The sequence below is a fragment of the Gopherus flavomarginatus genome, chromosome 3 (genome assembly GCF_025201925.1).
Source record: "Gopherus flavomarginatus isolate rGopFla2 chromosome 3, rGopFla2.mat.asm, whole genome shotgun sequence".
Classification (NCBI taxonomy): Eukaryota; Metazoa; Chordata; order Testudines; family Testudinidae; genus Gopherus; species Gopherus flavomarginatus.
In genome coordinates this window covers 231,303,907-231,328,458 of record NC_066619.1, presented here as the reverse complement: position 1 = coordinate 231,328,458, position 24,552 = coordinate 231,303,907, and the positions used below count along the sequence as shown (strand labels likewise).

Genomic DNA, 24,552 nt, shown 5'->3' with positions numbered 1-24,552 from the left:
GATGTCAGTGGTTACTTCTGAGTAGGAGTTGAGTAGAGGATGCTTTATGATGATGATTCTGCAAGGTCTGGAGCAATTTTGCTGGAGTGCTCTTAACTCGCATGGATTTCATCTCTCAGGATAAGACTTAGTATGAAATGCAGATTAGGGGCAGGAATTTAAGAAGAACTATATGCAAAAAGATGTGAAGACACTAGAGATTTTTCCCCCCAGTTTTAAACATTTAATAGTGCACTTATTGATTATACTCTGTACAGACATACCAAGTTATAAACCTTTTCCTCTTGTGTTCTCTTAGACCTTAATCATGTAAAGCATATTTACAGTAGAAAGAAAAAAAAAACTTCAGGTACAAAAACCCAAAAGAATATCTGAGGTATAAATACAAGTATATTTTAAATTATCTTTTTATCATGCTTTATGTTTGACAGTACATTGTGGGCAAGTTACATATTTACGATAGACTGGTATGTACACCGTATGATTTTACAAATTCAAAAAGTTTCAGATTGAATATAGAAGGGCTCATTATTCATGAGGAAACTAATACATTTGCCATTTTAAAAAAAAATAACACTGACAATGGTAACAAAGTTTCAGCCACCTTGCAGCTCATTCATACCCTCAGTCACAAAACACATTTTTCACATAATACTGCATCTCTAAATCAAATCTGTACTTTATAATAAAACCTGCATAAAGACCACCTTTTCCAGAGGACCGCTTGGTTTCCTACTGTCCATAACATGATTGTCAGTGAGAAATATCTAAAGGGCTTTAAAAAAAATTAAACGGCTCACAATGAAGCTCTCAAAGCTTCATGTTAATGTGCAGCTTTCAGAAAGGCAGGTAAAGGAGAGAGAAAATCCATATGAATCTTCCTAGTCAACTTACTCTGTCTGCTGCCTTAGGCATCCTGCCATCAGGATTCCTATGTCTACATTTTCTTCTTAAAAAGCATTAGGAGATAGTGAAACATACCATGATCATGTACAATTATTACAACACATCCAGGAGTAAATGCAACAAATATTCACTTTTAGGCAATAAAACAATTTGACATTAGTGGCTTTTTTGGCCACTAGAGAAGAATTTCAACACTACTTCAATCTACATAGTTTACAAGTGTATTCTGTATTGCAGTAAATTTGCTAAATCACTCCTAAAAAGATCATGTGGGTATGAAACAGACAGAGCAAGTCTACTATAACAATTGCTTACAGGTTAACAATGTTAGTAACACAAAACAGGCAAGAATGAAGGATTGCTGCTGCTGGTCCATTGGGTAGTCAGAGATTCCAGGTTGAACTGTATCCAATACATTAAAATCCATGCTGTGGATCCTTATCAGTGTGCCAGACACCATGCTTCTAGCTATTCCTTTCAACAATTACACTCATTCACACTTATCTCTGTGCAAACCTTTCTTTGCTTCTCTCCGTGAGAGCACATTGAAGAGTACCAGCTATTCCAGTGGATACACCAGTCCCTCAACACATTACAAATAAAATAAGTATGTACATAAAGCTAATAGCACATGGGAATGAAGTACCTTCACCCCATTCCATAATATATTTGTGTCAAGAGTTTTGCTTCTCAGAAGCAACTCAAATCATCTAGTAATAGTACACTATGCAGTTTTGATTTTTATTTTATTCTGCACACAGTCATCCTATATATTCCAGTCAAGGTCTATACTACAGACCTTACACAGACAGGAAGCAGCTTTAAAATGTATGGGATGGTCACAGTCCAATTCAATATATGAGACCAATTGCATGTCATCCATTCGACAGTCTTCAGTTGCTAGGAATGTGTACATTGATGATGGGTTTGATGAGTAGTTGTAGTCACGTGGATTTTACTACTTTATTACTGAAAGAGTCTCTGATTTTAGCAACTTCAGATGCACATAGGTGTCCAAAAGACTTAGTGTACCATTCTGGCATGTGGCCCCTGTAACAGAGGGAAACAAAGTAAATGAGAAGCTCTATCAGCAATACTGGTCCTTACTCAAAGAAAATATATCAAAAGTGCTCAAATGAACATCTACTTGGCTATGCTACTGGTTATTCCAAAAAGCCTGGTTGAACAGAATTCTAAGAAACACCTTTTCTCTGGAGAGGTCGGTTATTAGTTTTCATGTCATACAACATCTAAATCAAATGCACACACATTTACCAGAGCAAAGAAAGATTTCATCAGAACTTGGGCTCTGTCACTAATATAAGAAGTGTGTGAATACAACTATTATCTCTCAAATATTCATACCTACCAGAAGTGAAGGGGCACAAAAACAACTAACTATATAAAAAACAGAACCACCAAAACATGTACCCGGCTTACTGAATAACTGTGTGAGAGTCCACCCACAGGTTGTCACCCTAGCATGTTCCTGGAAGGGAAGCAGCCTGCCTGGGCTGGGGCCAAAGGGAGGGGCAAGCAGGAAGGGCCCTTGGGCAGAGCATGGGTGGGGCCATACAGGGCTGTTTGGGGAGGCATAGCCTTCCTCAGCCTATGATATGAGCCACCTGTGAGTACAAATGCTGCATAATCAACCCAAAATGAAACCCCTCCAGAGGAACTACAGCCACCAAAATCTGGTGGGATAAAGCAGGAGACTGTACCTTAAATCAATTCTGCACATGTAGGTGAGTTTGGATTTTCCTGACCCACAGGGTTCAATCAGATACCTGGACAAAAGCACATTAACTCTAACACCAAGCACTGGAGCATGGTCATGATCCACCGAAGAGGCTAACAGCACACAAGCTCCTTTGGATAAATTTGTCCTCCATGTTCTGTTAAAAACAAACATGAAATAATTGCCTTACGTTACTGTAAGAAAAGGGACATATTTCTACTAGCCTTAGAAAAAGTGCTAGAGTTTTCATAAATAGGCATGTGTCTACAAACTGCCTTCTTCTGAAGTAGTGTAAACCAGATGTTTTTTCTTAAATTTTGATAGTTCTCTGTCTTAAGCCTAGTGCTGCAGTATATGAAAGCTCACCTTAAAATCACATAGTCTCTGGCTGGGTGTGGTGCCATGCTGTTCTGGACCCACTGGTATACATCTGTCTGACTGTCCAAGGTTTCAATTACTTTAGAATCCAGGAGATCTTCATCCCAAAGATGCTGCTCTTTAAGTAAACGGTTTAAAACCTCTTCAGGCACAGCAGGGACTTCAATGGTGGCTTTCCACAGCCGGAGCGGGGGTCCTTCACACACCTGGGAACATCAACATAGGCGTGTCAGTACTATTCCAATTTACACTTTTCCTTCTTAATTTTTTAGTGTTGAAAAATATACTATAAAGGGATCAAAACATCATGTGTTATTAGTCTTGTCATAAGAGAGAAAACCTCATGCATGAAAATAAGCTGCATGGCCCAATGGAATTGACGTGCAAACTTCTAAGTTACCTTCTAAAGGGAGTGATCATAACTGCAAAAGAGTTCTAACTGAAAAGGAAAACTGAGAACACCACCCTGTGGTGCCATCTTTATTGCCTCTCAATGACTTCTAGCTCTACAAACTTGATCTGAGAAGCAAGAAAGCTGCTTTTCTTACCCACCATTACCAGTGATAAAGGTTCTTGCAGGCCAAACAATACCTCCAGTTACATTGCTGTAAGTTTGTTGGCTATAGGTTTGCACAGGGGTAACTGATCCTGTCAATTGAGTTCAGTAAATATTTTGATGACTATGATGCACAAGGAAGTACAGGAGGCAGTGAGCTGCCTTCTAGATGTGCTGGCTCTGTGGAATGAACAGGAATAAATTTACTTTTGTCCCTAAAAGCAGCAGACCCACTAGGGTGTGTGGGTTCCCCCTGCCTAATCACTTTTCACAATACAGATGCACTTTACCAATTGTTTTTTCTGCTATACCCTCATCTATTGAAAGGTCTATTCTGTACCAGACTAAACCACAGAAAACAGGCAACTAAACAGGGAGTTGTGAACTTGGGACTCCACTGATATACCTTCTTGTAGGCCAGCTCTGCTTGTTCTGATGTGGAATAGCTGACCCAGCCTTTGAACTTGTCCTTTATCTCTTTAAGCAGGTCATCCATGCAGTCCTGAAGGTAGCAATGATAGTCTGAGGGCTCCGTACTGTTGATTCGCCCAAGTTCCTCCAGGCTTAAAGGCCTCAGATCTTGCTCTGTGTAAGAGTTCCGACATCTGCTCATTTCTTCTGGAATCTAGGAATTGCAGAAAGAGAATAATCATCCTAGAACTGCTTCTTCATATTCTGAAGGACTCAGTATGGTCAAAGCTAACAGTTCAAAAATTCATAAAACGACAGTCAGCTGAACTCAGAATGCCCCCCACTGCAGACATGCAGGATGACAATTAACACAGAGGATGTATTTAGAGATTGATAGCAGTGTATAAATGAAAGAACGGAGACAAGAAAGAGCCTGATAAAGAATAAAGGGGAAAAAAAAAAAACACCAATTGTTGAAAGAAATGTTTACTACATGCTCCTATTTGCTACATGCTCCTGCCAACTGGGATTCAAAAAGCTAAATATAGTCACAACCCTGATGAGAAAAAACAGTGAATGAGAGACATGGAGGGGTGCAGTATATGTATACATATTGCATACAAACAACATTTAAAATGCTACAGTTGTGAAATCAAACACTCATGTTAAGTGGCAGAATTAAAATTGCTCATGGAGCCTTAATTTGATCTAATAGTGTGCATGCATCATACTACAGTTTAATTACATTATTTATTTAATTATTTTTACATAGGACCTCATTCAGGGCACAGAATGGATGGTGCTCACTAAAGGAACCGCTACTCAATATTTCTTTTCATTGTTCAATGTGTGCCCTATGCCTCATTTATTGCACACTACTCAAACTGTGTCCCAAACACAGAATATTTAATTGCCTTATGGGCATTTCTATGGCAATCACACTATAGGATCTGAGCACTTCTCAAACATTAATGAATCAATTTCATGACATCCCTATGTGGTGAAGGGGTATTATTATTCCCATTCCACAGATGGGGACGTGACACAAATATAAAATTTTACACTAATTTTGAGTGCTCAATTTGAGAAGCATAGGGCCTAATTTTTCAGAGTACTCAACTTTTAATAACAATTTACATGTTCACAGTACAGTTCCCATTGACTTTAATTTGTAGTTGAGTGCTCAGCTCTTCTGCACATCAGAGGGCGGGCCTCAAGTCAGACACCCAGCCATGTTCACACCATTCCACATCCTAATGCCCCACCTCCTGGAGCACCTTCTCCCAGCTATTGGGTTCTAGCCCAAGGCTTCTATTTTAAACCACATTCATGCTTTGGGATCTGACTCAATTTTTGAACCCTGTGGATTGGAAAAACTGCAGTCCTCAATACCAGCACCACCTACAACAAACATACGTATTATATATAAATATGTATATATTGTGTGTAACAGTAATAAGTAACAGCATGGATTTGTCAGGAACAAATATACTGTCAAACCAATTTTAATAGCTTTCTTCAATTGGATAGCAAACCTTGTGGATAGGGGGACGTAGTAGATGTGGTATATCTTGACATGAGTAAGGCTTTTGATACTGTCTCCCATGACCTTCTCATAAACAAACTAGGGAAATACAACCTAGATGGAGCTACTATAAGGTAGGTGCATAACTGGTTGGAAAACCATTCCCAGAGAGTAGTTATCAGTGGTTCAGTCAAGCTGGAGGGGGAGGATAATGAGTAGGGTAACGCAGAGATTGGATTTAGGTCTGATTCTGTTCAATATCTTCAATTATTTAGATAAACTCACAGAGTACACTTATAAAAGTTTGTGGACGATACCAAGCTGGGAGGGGTTGCAAGTGCTTTGGAGGATAGGATTAAAATTCAAAGTGATCTGGAGAAATGGTCTGAAGTAAATGGGAAATGACTGCCTAGGAAGGAGTACTGTGAAGAGGGATCTGGGGGTCATAGTGGATCACAAGCTAAATATGAGTCAACAATGTAACCCTGTTGTTAAAAAAAAAAAAAAAAAAAAAAGCAATCATTCTGGGATGTATTAGCAGGAGTGTTGTAACCAAGACACGAGAAATGCTTCTTCCACTATACATTAGGAAAAACTTCTTGTCAGGGTAGCTAAGGACTTGAATAAGTTGTCTAAGGAGGTTGTGGAATCCCCAGCACTGGAGATTTTTAAGACCAGGTTAGAAAAATACCTGTCAGGGATGGTCTAGATAATACTTAGTCCTGCCACGAGTACAGGGGATTGGACTGACCTCTAGTGGGACCTTCCAGTCCTATGATTCTGTATGCTTTTTAAAAGGTGCTTATTTGTTTGTCTAATAATATAGTCTTTAAACAAACTAAAGAGACTCTTGGCTCTCCATTGAAAACTTGTCTTTTTCATAGATCTCTTTTGAGTGGTTCTATTCGTTTCACAGATGGCTGTCTCACCTGGAAAAGCTTCTTGCACTCAGCAATCATATGGGCAAGGCCTTGAGTTGCAGCCAAGTTTTCATTTAAATCTTTCTGATCAGGTTTGCCCAGACTCTGTTTTCTTTGCATCACCCTACAGAGGAGGAAAATAAACAAGTCAGTATTAGTTAATGGTTTGGTAAGTGTGCAGTTATACTAATTAATGTCCTGATAGCATAGACCAGAGCTGCCTAGGACAGAAACGTTTGGTGTAATGTTAAATGTTGACGTCTTTTCTTGCTACTGCAGACTTGCCACAGAACAGGCATACCTAACCCACTGCAAACTTATTCATAGTTGGAAATAGCCACACTGGCTTCCTACTGACCACCATGATCAGTTCCAGTAAAGAGAATGGAGTGTTCCTAATGGGAAAACTGAGACTCCACCTAGAGTAAAGAGCTGTGGGGCTGTTGCTAAAATGGCCTCAAAGGCTGGTTACCAGTCATAGTTCAATGTCTTGAAAAATTTCAATAGCACTTATCACCCACGCCCAACTCATGGCTCTGAATTCCATTGAGTCGCAGGGCCCCTAAATGTTAGGTGCTGCAATGCTCAGCCTAACTCCTCCATGTGATTCTAGTCCCTGGTAATCTATTTGGTGACTTTTTCATCCCTAGGGCAAAGGCTTTTCTTTCAATTGGCCCCCAGATAAGCAGAAATTGGAATAAACACCTGTCTGTAAACACTTTGGTTCACTGGTGATCTGAATACCAGCGTTAGTGTGTGATTATATATAAAATGAATGAGGAAGAAGCACTAATTGGACTACTCCATTCTGATTATGGGTAAAATATGTTGCTCTCCAGTGAATGAGGGTAAATCTATTGTTCCTCAGACCTGGTTACTTTCTTATCTGACCACCTCTTTCATTTTTCTACCAACCCGTATGCAAAGGAATGCCCCAATAAACTTCATAACACCCACCCCTTCTTTAGCTTGACCTAAACTCTGGGAATTTCAAGTTTAATTACCTAGTTTGACACAGAATAGTGGCAAAACTGAACGAGGTGTATTACCCCTGCAAGACATATGCAGTAAAGAGGCTAAAACATGCCCTCTTAATCCTCAGTGATACCTAGTGGTGTTATTTTAATACTTCTGTACAACTGCAGGAGAAGTTAGAGGAGTTCACATTATGCTACAGGCGCTACCATTGTGGGGCGGACACTGCATTTCCTTGGCCACTTTTGAAGTCTCTAAAGGTTAGTTTTGTTTTATAAATACCTACAGCAATTCAGAGTGGGATCAAATATACATTTTGCACCTAACATATCTTCTAAAGCTTCCAATGTAATCAAAGGTGGTGGTGGTGGAGATAATTCACTTACTTCAAAGCAAGTTCAAGGTGGTAGCTGTAATAGGGGAATCCCCATACTTGCTAAATGATATAAAGGAGTAGTATCACAGGAATGGTAGTACTGAACTATATTCTCCTTCACTCTTTGGAGACATACCTTGGAGAAGAATTCTCTCTCTTGAGAGTATTTAAGTGGAAGAGGGAAGGTGCTAAACACACAGCAAGGTTTGTTGGCGTCATCTGGTTTTCCTTCACTGCAGCGGTGACATCACCCAGGAAATAGAGAAGAATCTGTAGGACCTCCCTGTTCTCATCAGGTAGAAGCATAACAGCAGCCTTGATAGCCTGGAGCCGCTGATCCTTTGGCACATCTGCATAATATTAGTAATATTCTCATCAGCTCACTCATTTTCCACACATACACAAGCATGAATACATTCAAATCCAAACTCCAGCTTCAAACTATTTTATTCAGGTTTGCAAGGATTTCCTCCAGGGGGCATACTAGTCACAGGCAACATACAAATGAATTTTTCTTTTTTATTGCCACCAACTTACCTACCCTCAGTTATTTCCTGCCTCAAGAGAAACTCAACAGTATAAAAGTTGTGCCTGTACCACAATTTGTAATAGAATTTAATTTCAAGCACTACATCCTTCTGCACCTCTGCTAAAAGAGCTGTTAATTGCAGAAGTCTGACTGATGACCATGGGCAGTGTCGAACATGGAAACAAAGTCTAGCTAAGAGACTCCAGCAAAAATTCTTCAATTCTCAAAAAGTTCATGAGGGAAATATATTTAACAAATCAGTGAAGCAATAAAATGAAATAAATAAATGGGTACTAAACCTTTTCAACACTGATGCCATAAAATACCAGAAAGTGCTTCACCAAACACACACAGGCCTGTTTTATTGAGATCTTTCAAAGTCACATGGTGGAAAAAGAAAGTCACTGACATGTGGCCCCATACCATTACACGGCTCCGTGGTTACTGACAACAAACACCTTGGGCAGGAAATTTTGACTCATGTTTTTATAAAAACTGAGAGTCTGGAGAAGGAAAAAAAAAAATGAAATAACCCAGGCCAGCTCTGCTTCTCAAAGTGAGTACCAGTGAACCATCTCCAAAAAGGCAACTCGAGGGGCTGAATCATGTGGTGTTTGTATCATCATTAGCACTGCAAAACTTAGATGACATACTCAAGAGAAACTTGGCGGTATGTCTCATCTGTAATTCTCTCATTACTAACAGACCATCTATTTTGTATCACTTTGAGCATAAGCTAAACTGTAGGGTTTTTTAAAAAATGGATGTAGGTGGTGATGTTAATGTTTTAAAGGGTACACTAAAATATCTTACATATGATATACTGCCTTCCACCCTCAACAACAAGCTCAAGGCATTTTACAAGTGGTGCACAGGCACAATCAGATACAATATGCTAAGCATAATACCAAGGGAAGGGGAAATTCTGGCCATACACATGGAAGAAAAATTTACAACAACTTCCAAAGGATTTTGCTGTCTATGGACAGCATATCAAAACTTCTGGCCTAGCTCATCCCCTTTTATGGGCAGAGCAGCTGCAACCCCTGCAGATCAATCCCAGGGGAAGGAGAGACAGAATGGGGAGTGCAGTTTTTGTAGCACCAATTAAACTTCCCTTGCCACCAGCCACTAGAAAGTATCTCTCTGAAGGGCTGGTGTCCAGGGTGGTTGAACAGCCATCATTCCTCTGCATCCCTATCCCACATCATATCAGTTGGTGCTAAGTGAGTCCGCGTTAGCACATCTCCTTCAGCCCTGTAGAATTCTCCTGGAGAGTTTTGGGGTAAGGCGGTGTAAGGCATTCAGATATGGTGACAAGGGCAGTAATGAAACCTAGATGGATAGCATGAAGAGTCCTTCACAGCACAGCTCTATTGGAGCTACCCTACCATGGAGCCTAGGAGGACACAATGGGACCACAGAGCATGAAATCACAAGGTCCATGTATCCATCAACCTGGTCTCCCAAAGAGGTCAGAGGATCCAAATGTTATGATAGCTGACTCCCGCCCATTCCAAAGGAACGGTTAGGTATTCTCATCTTAACAGCGCAACACAGAGGGAAAATTGGGAATTGGAGTGTGATCTGATCATCTATTGTGTAGTCACCAAAAGACCCCCTACACAATCTGTACAGAACTCAATTTATCAAGCTGAAATGAAGGGAATCACCCTACTGGGAGATCAGTTGTTTCTTTCCAGATAATTAGACTACACTGTATGCTAAAACAAAGGATTTTGGAAATCATTCCAACCATGCTATGTATAGAGCGCCCATCAGTACATTAGCTGTGTAGGGGAATCCACAAAGGGACTTCAGTGTTGTAACGCTGAGCGCCATGGCACCTCACTTTTAGGCACCAGGAAGGGGGATGGGGAGAGACTCACAGGAACAACTCTGCAATCCACGAAGCCGAGTTAGGCACAGGCTCCCCCTATTCATTGTAGAGGACGATAAGCACCTAAGAGTTCAATCCACAAAGAGTCAGCATGCCAGCCGCCAGAGCTAGCTAATAGGATATGTCAATGAGAGGTGTGTGCTAAGCCCTGCCCCCTTCTTGGAGATAGGCACCTAACTCTACTTACTGATCCATGAACAGGAACCAGCCACCTGGAGTCAGATTGCTGAGATGCCCAAGATATTTCTTGCTAAATGAGTTAGGCACCTGCCTCGTGCTATGCAGAATGGCTGTGGTGGTGTTGGCATCAGCAGCACCACCCGCCTTTTGACTTCTACTTGGTGGTTAGAGGACTTGCCTGGGATGTGGGAGACCCAGAACTAAATTCCTTCCTCTGCCAGAGGGGGAGAAAGGATTTGGACAATGATCTCCCACCTCTCGGGACAGAGCTCTAACCGCTGAGCTCTGGGATAGTCATATGTGGGGCTCCTGCAATCTCTCCTGCTGAAGCTATTCCACTGTGGAGAAATAAAAAAAGTGATTGGAACTGGGAGATTGGACCGGAATCCCCCCCCTTTCTAGCCCAACGACTGTTCCACGGAAGATAAATTAAATAGCCATTGGGTTAGAGTGTGTGAAAATGACTGTCTAGGCCACTGATTAAGGGCACTCACCTTGATCTTAACCCGCCTTGAAACGGGACTGGATCAAAGTGCACTAAGTAACTGTAACTGCACATCGGCAGGGTCTACAGGGATAGTTTGTCTGTGGCAGGCCGGTGTGTGGTAGAGTCACACCCCACTATGCCATGAAACAATTATTTGTGTAGACAAGCCCCTAGGCATCAAAGGAGTTTAAGTGCCAAGAGGGTTCGGCAGGAGTTTTATGGATTGCAGTGGAGCCAACACTGGGACTCAGGTGCCTAAGTACCATTGTGGATCCCACCCTAGGCCCCAGTAGTATAAGTGATAAAATGGCAGCTGTACGATTAAAAAATGTTTTCATAAGTTTGAGTGCTACTATCGGGCATAAAATGACACAAGATGAAGGAATATCACAAGTTTGGGCAATCCTGATGTAAAAGGACATAGTAATTTTTGAAGCAAATTTGCAATTTCTTCAGAAGTCAAAGCTCTCTGAAACCAGGGCCCAATTTTCTGTCTCACTCTGGGAATCTGAGGACTTACATTGGTAGATCTGTAAGAACGTCTCAGAGAGTTTGTTCGTCATGAGGGGCTCAGGTAGATCACGAAAGTACTGCTTTAGCATGTCTGCCACATCGTATGCAGACTGGCCTTCATAGTTAACGCTGTCTGTTGCGCTCTCATTCATTTGGCGCAAAGCCTGGATTCTTGACTTGACTCCAGATTTCCTGAATAGTCCAACCTACATGTGTTTGCATATTTAAAAAGAAGAAAAAAAACCACAGACATTAAATCCACCAAGGAGGTGCCAAATCCTACAGTGCTACCCACTGACTTCGGTGGGAATTGTGCTTGAATATGGCTAGAGTAAAAAGGAAATAAGGGCTTGAAGATTTGGCTCAAGAACAATAAATAATCAAGTGCTGGGATGGTGACAGCGTAGTGGAATGGTAGTGAAGTGAAACTAACCTGATCCAAACAGTGGCTGCGGAGGTACCACATGGCTTGCTGAATGCTCTGTGGGAGAGGCTGCCCTGTACGCTGGACATTAATTGGCAGGGGAACTCCAAACACATTTCGGTCTTTATAATCTGGGACCTTAATCCTTTTCATAAACTTTGGTACAGCCCTGTTTAAGCAGAGAAAAGGAGGAGAAAGCATAGCTGTTAGCACAGCATACACAGCATTCTCACCACACCCACCCACCCCTAGCTTCTAGATTCCAGTAGCTGTAACATGCTAAAAAATAAAGTGAAATGGAAAGACTTTAATAGAGTGAATATTATGTGAAAGGCTTATTTGTAGCACTGAAAACGAAATATTTACTCTTTTCTACAGAAGGTGGGGGTGGGAAATGGAGCATCTCTATGATGCTTAATGTTAGGAGGGGGCTACATGTTGATTACAAGCATTAATAGGAGGTGCTAGTCTATAAACACTGGTACAACAAATGCCCTGGGGTAGAACAGGAGCCAGGATGAACTATAGTAGACTCAAAATAAATCCCGTGGCCAACAAGCCTTTATAATGTAGCTTCTTTAGGTCTCTCAAGAAAGATGGGCATGTGAACAATAACCTTTTTGTATTTCAACCACTTAGTCTATAAAGCTCTCAAGCCAGCCCGACCACCCACCCGTATGTGTAACAGCAGGAAGCTGATGTAATACATTTGAGTTTATCAGCTAAAAATTTCAGTTCTTCCAATGACCCCTTTGAGGGACCGCCCCCCTCCTTGCCAGACCCCTAGTTTCAATGAGACACCTTTCCATTTGCTTTTGACTCAGAGGAAAAATTTACCAGAGCTCAAAAGAATTATTTACTCTTGGATTCTCAAGAGTGTTTTCTCATATTAAAAAAATCCTTTAGCATTTGAAAGTGTTGAGATCATCTTGCTAATGAAAGAGAAAGTTAATGTAGGATACAAAACTTCGGAGGACAGAAAACGGAGACTTAACTTTTGCATGTATAGTTAACTATACAAACAATGTATTATGCTTTTGGGGGCTAATCTGTTCTACGAAAAATAAAAAGAATCAAACTGTATTACACTATAGTTAAACATGGGGCACTATTGATATATGTGTGAATAATACTTGCTTTGTCAAAAAACATGCCAGCAGAATGTGAAAGAACACATTACGATCCCCACCGAGAATCTGAAGCATGCAGGGATAACCGGTCAATACTTATTTCTGTCTTTCAGAACAAACAACTTCTGTATTTAGCATGGCTCACATAATAACAGCCTTTGAACAGGAGCTACTTTGATGTTGGAGTTAAATACTCCAAGCCCTGGAGAAGGGAGGAGGCCATAAGAACGAAGGGGGAACCCCCCAAACTATATTGTACTTTTTGCTGCTTTACGGTTACACAGACTGTGCAATACAGATATGGCAGTAACAGGTTTTCTATTTCACTAATTTGACAAAAGATATTGACTAGGTAACGAAAACCTGAAGTGGCTGCATGAAAACTCAGCTGTTTTTCCAAACTTGCTAATTTTTTCATTTTGTTTTTATAATAAAATAACTGGATTTGGGTATTTCTTTTAAAACGTATTCAGCATAAAAAAAAGTTAGTGGTTAGATAGTGACACACTAGAAGTGAGGGAAACTTACTCAACTGAAGTGCCCTGGCATTAAATAAATAATATTAATACCACCAATGAAGGAGAAAGGCAGTAGACTTTGAAGACAGTTTTCTGGTATCTTAAGTTGCACTGAAATAGGTCTCCTTAAGTGCCAATTGGTTTAATACACGATTACTCCTTTGTGCTGTGGATTCTAGCTGGACTTTTCCCAACACAGCCAGCTGGTCTGTGCTCCGTGAGCATCTGTATTGAAATGCATTCCCATGTCTCTTGTGCTAATTGCAGCCACCCTCTGTGGCTCCCTATTAATGAGTATCTGCCACCCAATGACATTAAAACAAGTGAAGGGTTAATGGGTTTACTATTGTCCTCTGAGGCTGGAGCCCTCCCAGGAAGGTGACAGAATGCATGTTAATTAGATGCAAGTAAACAGGAACAGGGAAGATAGTTGGGGATTAGTGATGTTTTCTGTATTCATTCATGACAGGCAAATCCCTAGGATTTGAATGGTCCTTACCAGCTGAAGCCATGCTTATTGGAAGGTGTGTATTTCTCCAGGAGGGCAGTTAACTTCAAAAGAGAGTATTTCTGCAGTAGGTTCATCTGTGCCACAGACTGGCTATTAATCTGTAATGACACAGAGCTCAAGCTGGGCCCGTGGGAGCTCTGAAAGCCGTGCCATCTCAGTCTCTGCCTGCAGGAAAGGAGGGGAAAATAAGGCAATTTATTGAAGTGTCTTTGAAGATACATGTAGAAGCCACAATGAAAGGATTCTCTCTAATGATGTGGAGGGCATTCGTTCTAATGAGTGTTGTTTAAGAATGTGCAATTTAGCAGAACATTCCATTCCATATTGAGATTTCTCTGACGACACCTGGAAATTTTGCCTCATCTACTACATATCAGAAACTCCTAACTCCTGTTATATAGTAGATGAGGCAAAATTTCCAGATGTTAATGTAGGAGCACACAACCTGGGCTGATGGCCATGATAGCACTAACTACCTCCCAGTGATTTGCACAATATGGTAGAAAGGAGCACTATGCTGTTGGAAGTATCATATTTTGAACAAGTTGTAAAATGAAGGCTTTGACCACATAGCCGGGGTCTCTTTTGTGATGTTGTTTTGGAAAGAGCAGGGATACCACCACTAGTATCCTGGCTTATGTAAAATTCGGGCAACTACATTCTGCATTCCCCACACACCCCAGTTTCAGTTTGACAAGTTATTCCTCGCCCACCCCCAAAAACTATTTTAATGTTGCTGGAGATGACTCTCTCATTGCACTGCAGAAAGTTGCATTTCGGTGGTGGACACATTCTGAATAAACAAATACACTGTTTTAAAGTGGCTTGGTTGGAAACCATCCTGGATTAAAGGCGCTATAAAAATATTATCCTTACCCTTAATTTCTGACACTGATATGGAAAAGTCACATATTTGCTTTAATCACCATAACTTCTGCTCTGCTAAGGCTTTAATTGGGTCTCGTGTAGGGGAGGGCAAACTATGGCCCACAGGCCGGATCCAGCCCATCAGGGCTTTCAATCCAGCCCGCACGATTGCCAGCCCTGTGATGCAACAGGGCTAAAGCAGGGTCCCTGCCTGCCCTGGCCCCATGCCACTCCCAGAAGTGGCTGGCACCACAGCCCCCTGTGTGTATGGGGGGGACAGGATGGTACACAGGGCTCCGTGTGCTGCCCTCACCTGCAGGCACCAACCCCTGCAGCTTCCATTGGCTAGGAATGGGGAACCGCAGCCAATGGGAGCGTTGGGGGTAGTACTCACAGGCGAGGGCAGCGTGCGGCGGAGCCACTTGCCCCACCCCACCCCACCCCAGGAGCCACTGCCAGACATGCTGGCCACTTCTGGGAGTGGTGCGGAGCCAGAGCAGGTAGGGAGCCTGCCTTAGCCCCAGTGTGTGCCACTGCCACCCCAGAACTGCTCAAGGCAAGTGGCGCTGGGCCGGAGCCTGCACCCCAAACCCTTCCTGCACCCTAACCCCCTCCCTGAGCCCCCTTCCGCACTCTGCACCTCCTCTTGCACCCCAACCCCTTGTCCCAGCCCTACATTCACGGCTCTGCATACAATTTTCCCCATCCAGATGTGTCCCTCGGGCCAAAAAGTTTGCCCACCTCTGGTCTAGTGCAGAAGCCCCTGTTACTGACCTGTTGGACCGTGTCAGTGATGCACCCACCCCAGAGTCCCTTCTGTCCTGCATTCCTGAGGGCTCTTCAGTCTCAGTCAAGGAATTTCCTGTACTGTCAAGGTCACTGGGGGTTGTTCGATCATTATTTACATCAAGGTGAATCTGCTTTGGAGAGGAAGGGCATGGGGAAACCGAATCTAGTGCTGAATCAGAGTCCCCTTCATCTGAAAACTTCTCTGACCACTGGTTCACTATTTTCTGCATCCCTTTTACATGGTACAGGATATCATCCAGCTCTGGAAAGATGTCTTCATTCTCAAGGTCTGCCAAGTCACCTGTACTGGAATACAGAATTGAGCCTGGTACATTGTCATAAATGCTAAGGCGGCTGCCCACTGAGCTAGAGGAGTTGCGCCTTTTCCCAGTGATCAGTTCCTTGGAGCTTTCTGCACTGTTCTCCCTCCTGAGGGAGAGATGGCCATGTCCATGAAAGCTCCCAGTTCTCCAGTTCACCGAAGAGTTGCTCTCTGATGGGGAGAAGTTACCATTGGAGAGTGCTTTGGGAAAAGTACCTGGCTTGTGGTCTTCAGGGATAAAAAAAACAGTGTCTTCTGCAAAACTTCCCCTGTTCTTAAAGTTCTGCTCCATGACATCACCGAAGGTTGATTGGTTGAAGGGGTCGAAGCCTTCGAGGTACATTCCCACCCTTTTATTATATGCACTGAGGCTGCGTGTTCTTGTGACGGGGCTGGGTGTGCTGACGGCGCTGCTTGTCTCAGACTGACTGCCACTACTGCTGGTCTGGGTGGAATTGGAGACGCTCCTTTTTCGTACCATGGGGACATTAATATGATTGCCATTGAGGGTAGAAATTTCCATGCAGTTAAACTGTTTTAGCTTGTCCTCATCCAGGCCTTCTTTCAGGATGGGCCCACTGATAATAAGACCCAGCTTGGAAGGGGCTTTATTTTTGCCATGGTGAGAGCTCTTGATTTTCAGGCTCTCCATCCTCTTTAACAGGCTCTTTGTTTTAGACCTGGCATTCTTTTCATTGGCTTTCATGTTGACGCTGAAGCTAGACAGCTCCTTAGGTGAGGGCAAGCTACTGAAGGAATCATCATTCGTTATGAAGTTGCCTGATGAGCAAACACTAACGACTGAGTTTGTTCTGGTGGTGGTTGCCTCACTCTGGAGGGTGACTTGGTGGCTACTAGTGCTGCTGGTGCTGTGAATGGAAGCTACCTCCTGACGCTCGCTGAGATCTGTCAGCACGCTTTCATGGCTAGCTGCGTTAATCAGGAGAGGCGCTTCTGGGGATGAGGGATTCAAATCCTGTTTTGGAGGGAAGACATCAAACTCGTCAAGCCTGGACCACCTCTTGCTGTCCCTTTGAAAAGTCCATTTACCACTTATTGCACAAGGCTCATCTTCATCAGAATCTTCACTCTGCAAGCAAAGAGAGCATCCATAAGGTATAATGGCAAACTGGTAGTGATGATAGTGAAGTCTTTTCAGTGAGTATACTTAAGTGTGTGATCTTGCTATCATTTAAGTTAATATCAAAACAGCCATGGGCTTCAAAGAGAGCACGATTGGGCCTTTTAAGCCAATCATAGTTAATGATAACATATAATATGCAATATATCTTAGACAATTTTTTTACATAGATGAAAATATATGCTTGAAGTTCATTTCAAAGCCGTCTTGTAGATAAAGCAAACTGAGCAAATCAATATAATCTACCTTAAATTGCTCTTTTCAACAAACCCCAGTATCTCTAGGCTTTTAATTAATTGGTCACAGTGGATACCCTTGAGATCAGTGGAAATTCCTGGCATGCATAACATTTTAAACTGGAGTCAGTGAGGGGCAGGTCTCACTCCGGTCTCTCTCCAATGTTACTCTGTTGATAGTGGCTCTGTTTATATTCTCCTTTGCAATAAACAGATGCTTTTCAGACATTCTGAATTGAAGTAGCTTAACTTCTTACCCATTCTTGAAGCTTAAATGGTCTTATAACTGTGACTAATGAGATAGCAAGAGAACCTATTACACTGCCAGAGTTTAATGTCTCCAGGCTCTTACCTGGTCCTTTCCTCTCCCTATAACCCAGCAGCTGCCACTAAGATTGTCCTGTGAAGTTTCTGCTTCAGACTAGCTCCAGGCAATTTTAACATTACTTCATAGATACTGAGCAGCAAATGCCAGCAACGGTGTATAACACAAGTAAATTGTCAGTAACCTTTTCACTGATATACTTGATGTATGGGCAGCGCCTGAGGGTATGTTTCAACATTGCCACTTAAGCCTCAACCTTTTACTGCACAGGAATGATCTTGTATGACCAACACACTTCTGTTCCATCTACATGGAGAAGATCATATGACACACAAGTTGGCAGACCAGAACTAAAAAGAGAACTATTTTAACACACCGAAGTAATGCAGGATACACATTTGGTGCTGAACAAAGAACAAAAGGTAAGCTTGCCAAAGCTAGTCTTTTACATAGTTAATATGTGCCAAAGTTCCAGTTTGTTTGTTTAAATTGTTTTCCTTAAGAAGACAGAAAGTAACAAACCAAAACCAAAAAACACCCCCCAGCACTACCACAACAAAAACAAAACCCCCCACAGAAGCCATTTGTTAGATAAGGAACACAAGAACTATTAAGTTTATTCTCTGGCTAATCAATGATCATTCAGAGGGCTTTATTCATGTAGCCTCTAATGGGGTATCTTCCCCTAGCTCCAGTTCCCTTTTTAGTCATATGACACTTCACAAAGCCGGGGGGGGGGGGGAGAGGAAACAAAAAACCAGTACTCGTGTTTGATTACAAACACACGTATGTACAGTGCATAAAGGACACACTGCACTCTGTGGTCCAGATGCCGAAACTTAAGATTCTATTCATGAGTAAGGAAACAATGGAGAAGTTTGCCTAGAACAGGAAAATTACCTATGGCTGACAATGGGTGCCACTCAGTTGGCGTTAAACATAATTTGACTACAAGGGAAGACCAAGAAAACAGTATTCATTCAGATAGATGCACCCATTGCTGACACCCTGTCAGTAACAGGTAATTTTGCTCATGTAAACAAGGCTTAAGAGCCAAATCCTGGTCTCAGTTAAGTCAACAAAAGTGGAATTTGGCCCTATATTTGTATATTACTCCACTGATGCTTGAGTCAAAACCAGAAATGGGTCCAAACTAAAACATAAGATCCAGACTTTGTAGAAAATTTTGATCACTCTGATGTTAATCAGGCTCAGAAACAGGAAAGAGACTTGATTTCAGGAAACAAATCTTCTGGTAGTCAGAAAACTTAGCATACATATAGGAAATGTAGAATGATCAAAAATGTTATCTTTGAACTTTCTTTGCTACATACCACAAATGGATAGGGAAAAAAAATAAAAATAAGAGACTGAGCCCTTGGAGTATTTGCATGCATTCTTGTCATGAGAATGGGCATCACTTGTATTGCTTAAGTTTAGTCAACTTCATCTGCAACAACTCCCTTCCAGGGCACAGTTCTAACTACTGTTGACCTTTAGCATTCAGACATGTTTTCAGATTGCTATCCAGCTGTTCAACTGAACTGAAGAGAAAAAAAAAGTGTCCAAAAAAAAAAAAAAATCTTTCACAATGCCTTTGCCCATCCATTAAGGACTTAAGCAAGGATATAATGTTTTATAATGCCAATATTTATACCCTGCTATTAAAAATCAAGCGCAACTAAACTTTTAAAAAATACTATCATACCAAATCCAAACTAGAAATTCTATCATTGCTCACCTTGAATGGCAGTGGTTTAAGACTCACTGACTAATGAGATTTTCTTGAGTGAATAGCAAAGAAACTACAATCCATGCTGATTTCTTTACCAACGTGCAAACTACTTCAAGCTTATTTACCACTATTCTTCAGAGATTTTGCCTTAGCTTAGATTAGTATTTTAAACAGTGATTAAAAGCACAGGAGTAATGGGCCCAACTCTGCAAGCTGAGCATCTTTTGGGAAAGGCTGGGAGTCCTCTGCTCTCCCTGAGCCTGCCTACATGATAAAGCATTTTGGTGTTCTAACATGGTTCTGAAAAGTCAACTCAAGTTAGCTGAGATGATGACTTACTCTGGTCCATGCTGATCAGTCAGCACCATATGAGCTAACTGAATCATCTTCACAGCTGACCCCCATAAGTGCACAGTAGTTGAGAGTGATTCACATCCATGTCCCAGAGTGCATAAAAGATTTAACTGAGTCAATGAGTATATTCAGTTACAGGGCCAAATCCTGCAGTCCTTAATCAAAAGATCACAATGAAGTGTAAAGAGTGTTTTGCCTGCATAAGGATGCCAAATTTGGCCCAGGAACAATCTTGCACTACAGCTAAGTTAGATGAAACTATGAGACCATGTTCAGCTTTTTTTTTTTTTTAATGGTTCTGTAATGAAGGATGTTAAAAAAACAAAAAAAAACCAAACCCAACTTACCCTTTTCCGATGTGGACTAATTTCTAGCTTCATCACTGCACATTTATTTAAAGTATTTAAGCGCCTGTGGAACAAAAAACAAAAACCCACCACATTAACAACAGCAGGCACATGACTTTTGTGACACTGGCTATTTCAATTAAAAGGCTTTTGTGAAGGCTATCTCCAAACTCTTTTGCATACAAATAGCCACAAGGGGAGCCTCAATTAGCACTTATTATGCTTAATTATTAACACATTACTTCAGCTGAATTCTGGGTGAGAAGAGTGGCGGGTAGATAAGCATTTAGTAGGTTCCCTGGGTCTAGTCAATGAGAGGGAAGTGAATAACTGAAGAGTCCAAATTGTGTAGAGACAGACCAAGTTTGAAAGTGTTTTTAAATTAATGAATTACTAATAATTATTGCTTAATATCAACTATATTTTTACTTATAATCCTGAAGCAAATTATCCCGACAAACTGAGAATTAGGTACAAAGAAAGTGCTTCTCTGCAATTGTGGTTGTAATGTAGCCTGCTGTTGCTTTAATTTTTTACCCTTCTGGCTGATACCTCAAAGAGGAAAACTAATTTTCCACACATCAGGTGCCTATTTTGTTCCTGTGTTGTGTAATATAATTACTTTCAAGACAGCCCCAGGACAACTCTGCTAATCTGTTCCAAAAAATAAAATAAAATAAAATAAAAAATCATAGACCTTGTTCTTCCTTCCAAGTCTGTACAGTTTCTTTCATACCTAAGACTGTGGCTCTCAAAATAAAATAAACTTAAACAAAAATAAAATTCGTTGCTCGGTAAGAGTACAGCAGCTATAATTAACCAGGCTCCCCATGAAATGCACTTTTATCTGCATACCTTAAGGTATTATATGCATCTTTTTGTATAATCTTCGCTGGCTGGCTGTTGATCTAGTGCCCATTGAAGTCAATGGAATTCTTTCCACTAAATTCAGTGGAGTCGGATCAGGCCCTGAGTGCATACAGTTTAAAGAAGAGTAATTTGACCTTTCTTAGTCCACTGATAAATTAGCCATGGAGTTCATTGAGAGCAGAATCAAGCATATAAACACTCCAGTTTAAAATGTAGATCTTTATTTTACAATTTTGACATATTTTAAGCTAAATTTGGAGAAGATGATATACCCTTAGTTTAAAAAAAAAGAAACTGAAAGGAAAGTACTGATATGTAGAGGTATCTGGGATGAGTCTTGTTACTTTTATGTAATAACTTAGTTATGCCTAGAGGATGAACCACCAATCTCCTTCACTTTCTGCCCACCGTTTGCACAGACAAGGGTTTTTGAATGGGGTTTGACATGGCACCTACTGAAGTTTATGGCAAAGCTTTTACTGGTTTCAGTGGTGAAGGATCAGGCCTTTAAGAAACTGAGGATCCAGTTATGGGATAAAGATGAAACACAGGTACAGAGCCTTGCTCAAAACCAAGGTCATGCAGCAAGTCGAGGGCGGAATGTTTTCCTCATCCTTCAATGGATGGTTCTACGCCTTGTTTTCAGCACACTAGTCAAACCCTGCTCTGAAGACAGAATAATTTCCTTGTGTACTTTCCTATGGCTTGTCACTGTAGCATCTAAGTGTCTCAGAAACATTGCTATTTATTTTCAAAACACCCCTACAAAACAAAAGGGTGGCATTATTCCCATCTACAAATGGGGAACTGGGAGTAGAACCCAGGTCTTGACTCTCAGTCCTGTGCCCCTTTGCAACAGACTGTCCTGTCTCCAAGTGACAAAGATTACAGTGCACAACCCCATTCCAAAACATCACTCCATGTTGTCTTCAGAGTAATTACACGGTGCAGTGAAACTTGCTGAGTTTGATTCCACTTACACCAGCTTGACCCTTGTGTAACTTCATTGGCTTCATTGCAGTTACTCCTGGTTGTGTAATGGAGAGCAGAATAAGGTTTACTGATCTTCAGGCAAGTATCAGGAGGAAACTGACATTCTGGTGCGTGATGCCTTACCAAACAGATTTTTTCCTCCCCAAATACAACAAACCCTGAGGAGGGACGTACACACATGAAAGTGTTGCTGCCTTAATGAAAAATAGCAGGTTCAGCCATTACCCGAGTCTACATAGAGTAAGATTCAAAACAATTTTGTCTGAAGAATGTATTCAAATGTATTATTTTTTAATTCCTCCCTCACACTCTGTCTCTGATTTCCTCTCAAAATGTTATAGGGGACATTTTTCTCTTGCAAAAAACTGATGTGATATTTTGATTCTCTTTTTTGGATGACCTGCATTGTGCTCATGTTATATAGTCAGTGTAGTTTTCTAAGCTATCAACATGAAAGAAAAACAAAACACACAAAAACTGTAACAGAGTTGTTCACAAATAACTTTTACAACAGGGTTTGGCTATTTGATTGTGATTAACCCTCCTTTTTGGATTGCATAACAGCAATTGTTCATTTAATTTTGAAGAAGGAATTCATATTTTAAATAAAAGTTAAAACCTAAGTGTTTAGTTGCAAACAACTAAACGAGCTTTTTTAAAAGCATACCTGCACTATTGTGGATAAAATGTTACATTACTCAAAACATGGGTCACTGTAATATCTTCTAGAGGAGTAAACACTACTTGGCTTTTCTTTAACTTTTGGTTTATAATTTGGAACTCCTGGGCCTCAATCCAAAGCATACTGACTTGGTCTTCAGTTCTGTTTCATGTAACAATCTGTGAATTTTACAGTATTGAAGCATTTGCCTCATACAGCAAAAAAGCTGCCACTGAGTCCCCATATCAGGTTTTATCTATTTCCAGCCTGTTGCATTTAACTAGCCTGACCACTTTGATCTGTCAGGGAAAACATATTTAGAGCCTGACTGATAAGGGTGTCTTTGATTTCACAATGATTATATTGTAGCCTGCCCTCCCCCCATTTAAAATAAAACTCTTGGACAGCTGAATGAGATAAAAGTGTAGAGACTATTTCTATACAGATCCTTTTAAAAAACAACAAAACACCTCAACCCCTAACAAACACAAATATGAAAGCAAGTTAAGATCATCCCTTTATAAATGAGATCAGTTACAGGAACAACCAGGCATGTAAAGAATCTGTTTCAGATCTGACACGTTTTCATTATAAAAACAGTCTCCTTTTCAAAATCTAAATGCTCTACAGAGATATCTCAGATCTATGTGTTTCATTTAACAGCCCCATAATCACACATCCAGCTTGTTTAAAACAGTTGAGACACTGAAACCTTTAATCACGTTATAGAGTAAGGCACCATATGCAAGTAGTTCTACTGAATGAATACACACACCACACACACACAATTATTCAGGTTATAAAAATCAAGCACTCAAAAGGTATGAAATGCTGAGATTAATGTTGCCTCTGCAACCTTAATTCAGCCCCGTTGTGTATATGCATTTATAGTCACATACTATTCTTCCATAGGACCCCTACCTCATTCAGTGCACAGGATGGACTGTGCTCACTTAATGAGCAGCTAGTCAATATTTTGTTTTCTCCTCATTGTTCAATGTGTGGCCTTAGGGCTTATTTCTGGCACACTACTCTGAATAATTTGCCAGAAGCTGGGAATGGGCAATGGGATGGATCACTGGATGATTATCTGTTCTGTTCATTTCCTCTGGGAAATTGAGGCACAGGAAGATTAAGGTAAAAAAAAAGTGTCCACTGATTTGGGGGGCCAAATTTGATACACTTAAGACCTGATTTTTTCAGAGTACTTGGCATCAGAGCATTGAGACATATTGCCAATGGATTTCACAGGTATCTGCTGACAGCAGAGGAGTGGTGAGACTCAGAAATCACAGGTTCCATTCCAGGCTCTAGAGGGGAATGTTCTCTAGTGAGCACAGACTCTTCTGACTTTTCTCCCCAGTATAGACCTCTTCTGTCTCATCACTTCCAATTTCTTTATTCAACCATTCCCAATCCCTCCTGGCTCCTTGTCCCCAGTCTTCCCAGACAGATCCAGTTTTCCCCCTTCTAGATCCTCATCCAATTCTCTCTTTTCGTCCACTTGGCCTTTAGTTGTCCAACCCCTTACCTACAAAAATACTTCTTGGGTATTGAGCATTTAAATCCTTTAGGCACACTCAGCCATAAGGTTTAATAAATTGCTGCTGGGCCAAATTCTGCCCTTAGTGAGACGTGTGAATAGTGTAATTGAGGGCAAAATTTGGCCCACTACTCTATGTTAAAGTAACAAGGAGTCCGGTGGCACCTTAAAAACTAACAGAATTATTTGGACATAAGCTTTCATGGGTAAAAAACCACTTCTTCAGATGCAACCGTTAATCTTTAAGGTGCCACCAGACTCTTTGTTGTTTTTGTAGATACAGACTAACACGGCTACCCCCTGATACCTAACCCTACGTTAAAGTAGTGGTTTCCAGTCATTCATACAGTATGCTTAAATGCTGGTACTTCAGATTTTTGTGATTTGGACTT

General features: G+C 41.1%; 1 protein-coding gene across 5 annotated transcripts in view; it reads right to left on the bottom strand.

The window, feature by feature from the left end:
- Positions 1-210: 210 nt before the first annotated feature.
- DLC1 (DLC1 Rho GTPase activating protein) overlaps positions 211-24,552 on the bottom strand; it is a 365,039-nt gene continuing 340,697 nt past the window's right edge. For all 5 annotated transcript variants that reach the window (XM_050947317.1, XM_050947318.1, XM_050947319.1 and 2 more), the window contains 11 exons: positions 20,094-20,157; positions 15,619-17,045; positions 13,966-14,142; positions 11,828-11,987; positions 11,402-11,600; positions 7,922-8,135; positions 6,444-6,558; positions 3,985-4,203; positions 3,011-3,228; positions 2,628-2,801; positions 211-1,956 (listed from right to left, as the gene is read on the bottom strand). In XM_050947317.1, the coding sequence (XP_050803274.1) occupies positions 1,851-1,956; positions 2,628-2,801; positions 3,011-3,228; positions 3,985-4,203; positions 6,444-6,558; positions 7,922-8,135; positions 11,402-11,600; positions 11,828-11,987; positions 13,966-14,142; positions 15,619-17,045; positions 20,094-20,157 (3,073 nt within the window). In that variant the 3' untranslated portion in view covers positions 211-1,850. The remainder of the gene's footprint in view (positions 1,957-2,627; positions 2,802-3,010; positions 3,229-3,984; positions 4,204-6,443; positions 6,559-7,921; positions 8,136-11,401; positions 11,601-11,827; positions 11,988-13,965; positions 14,143-15,618; positions 17,046-20,093; positions 20,158-24,552) is intronic.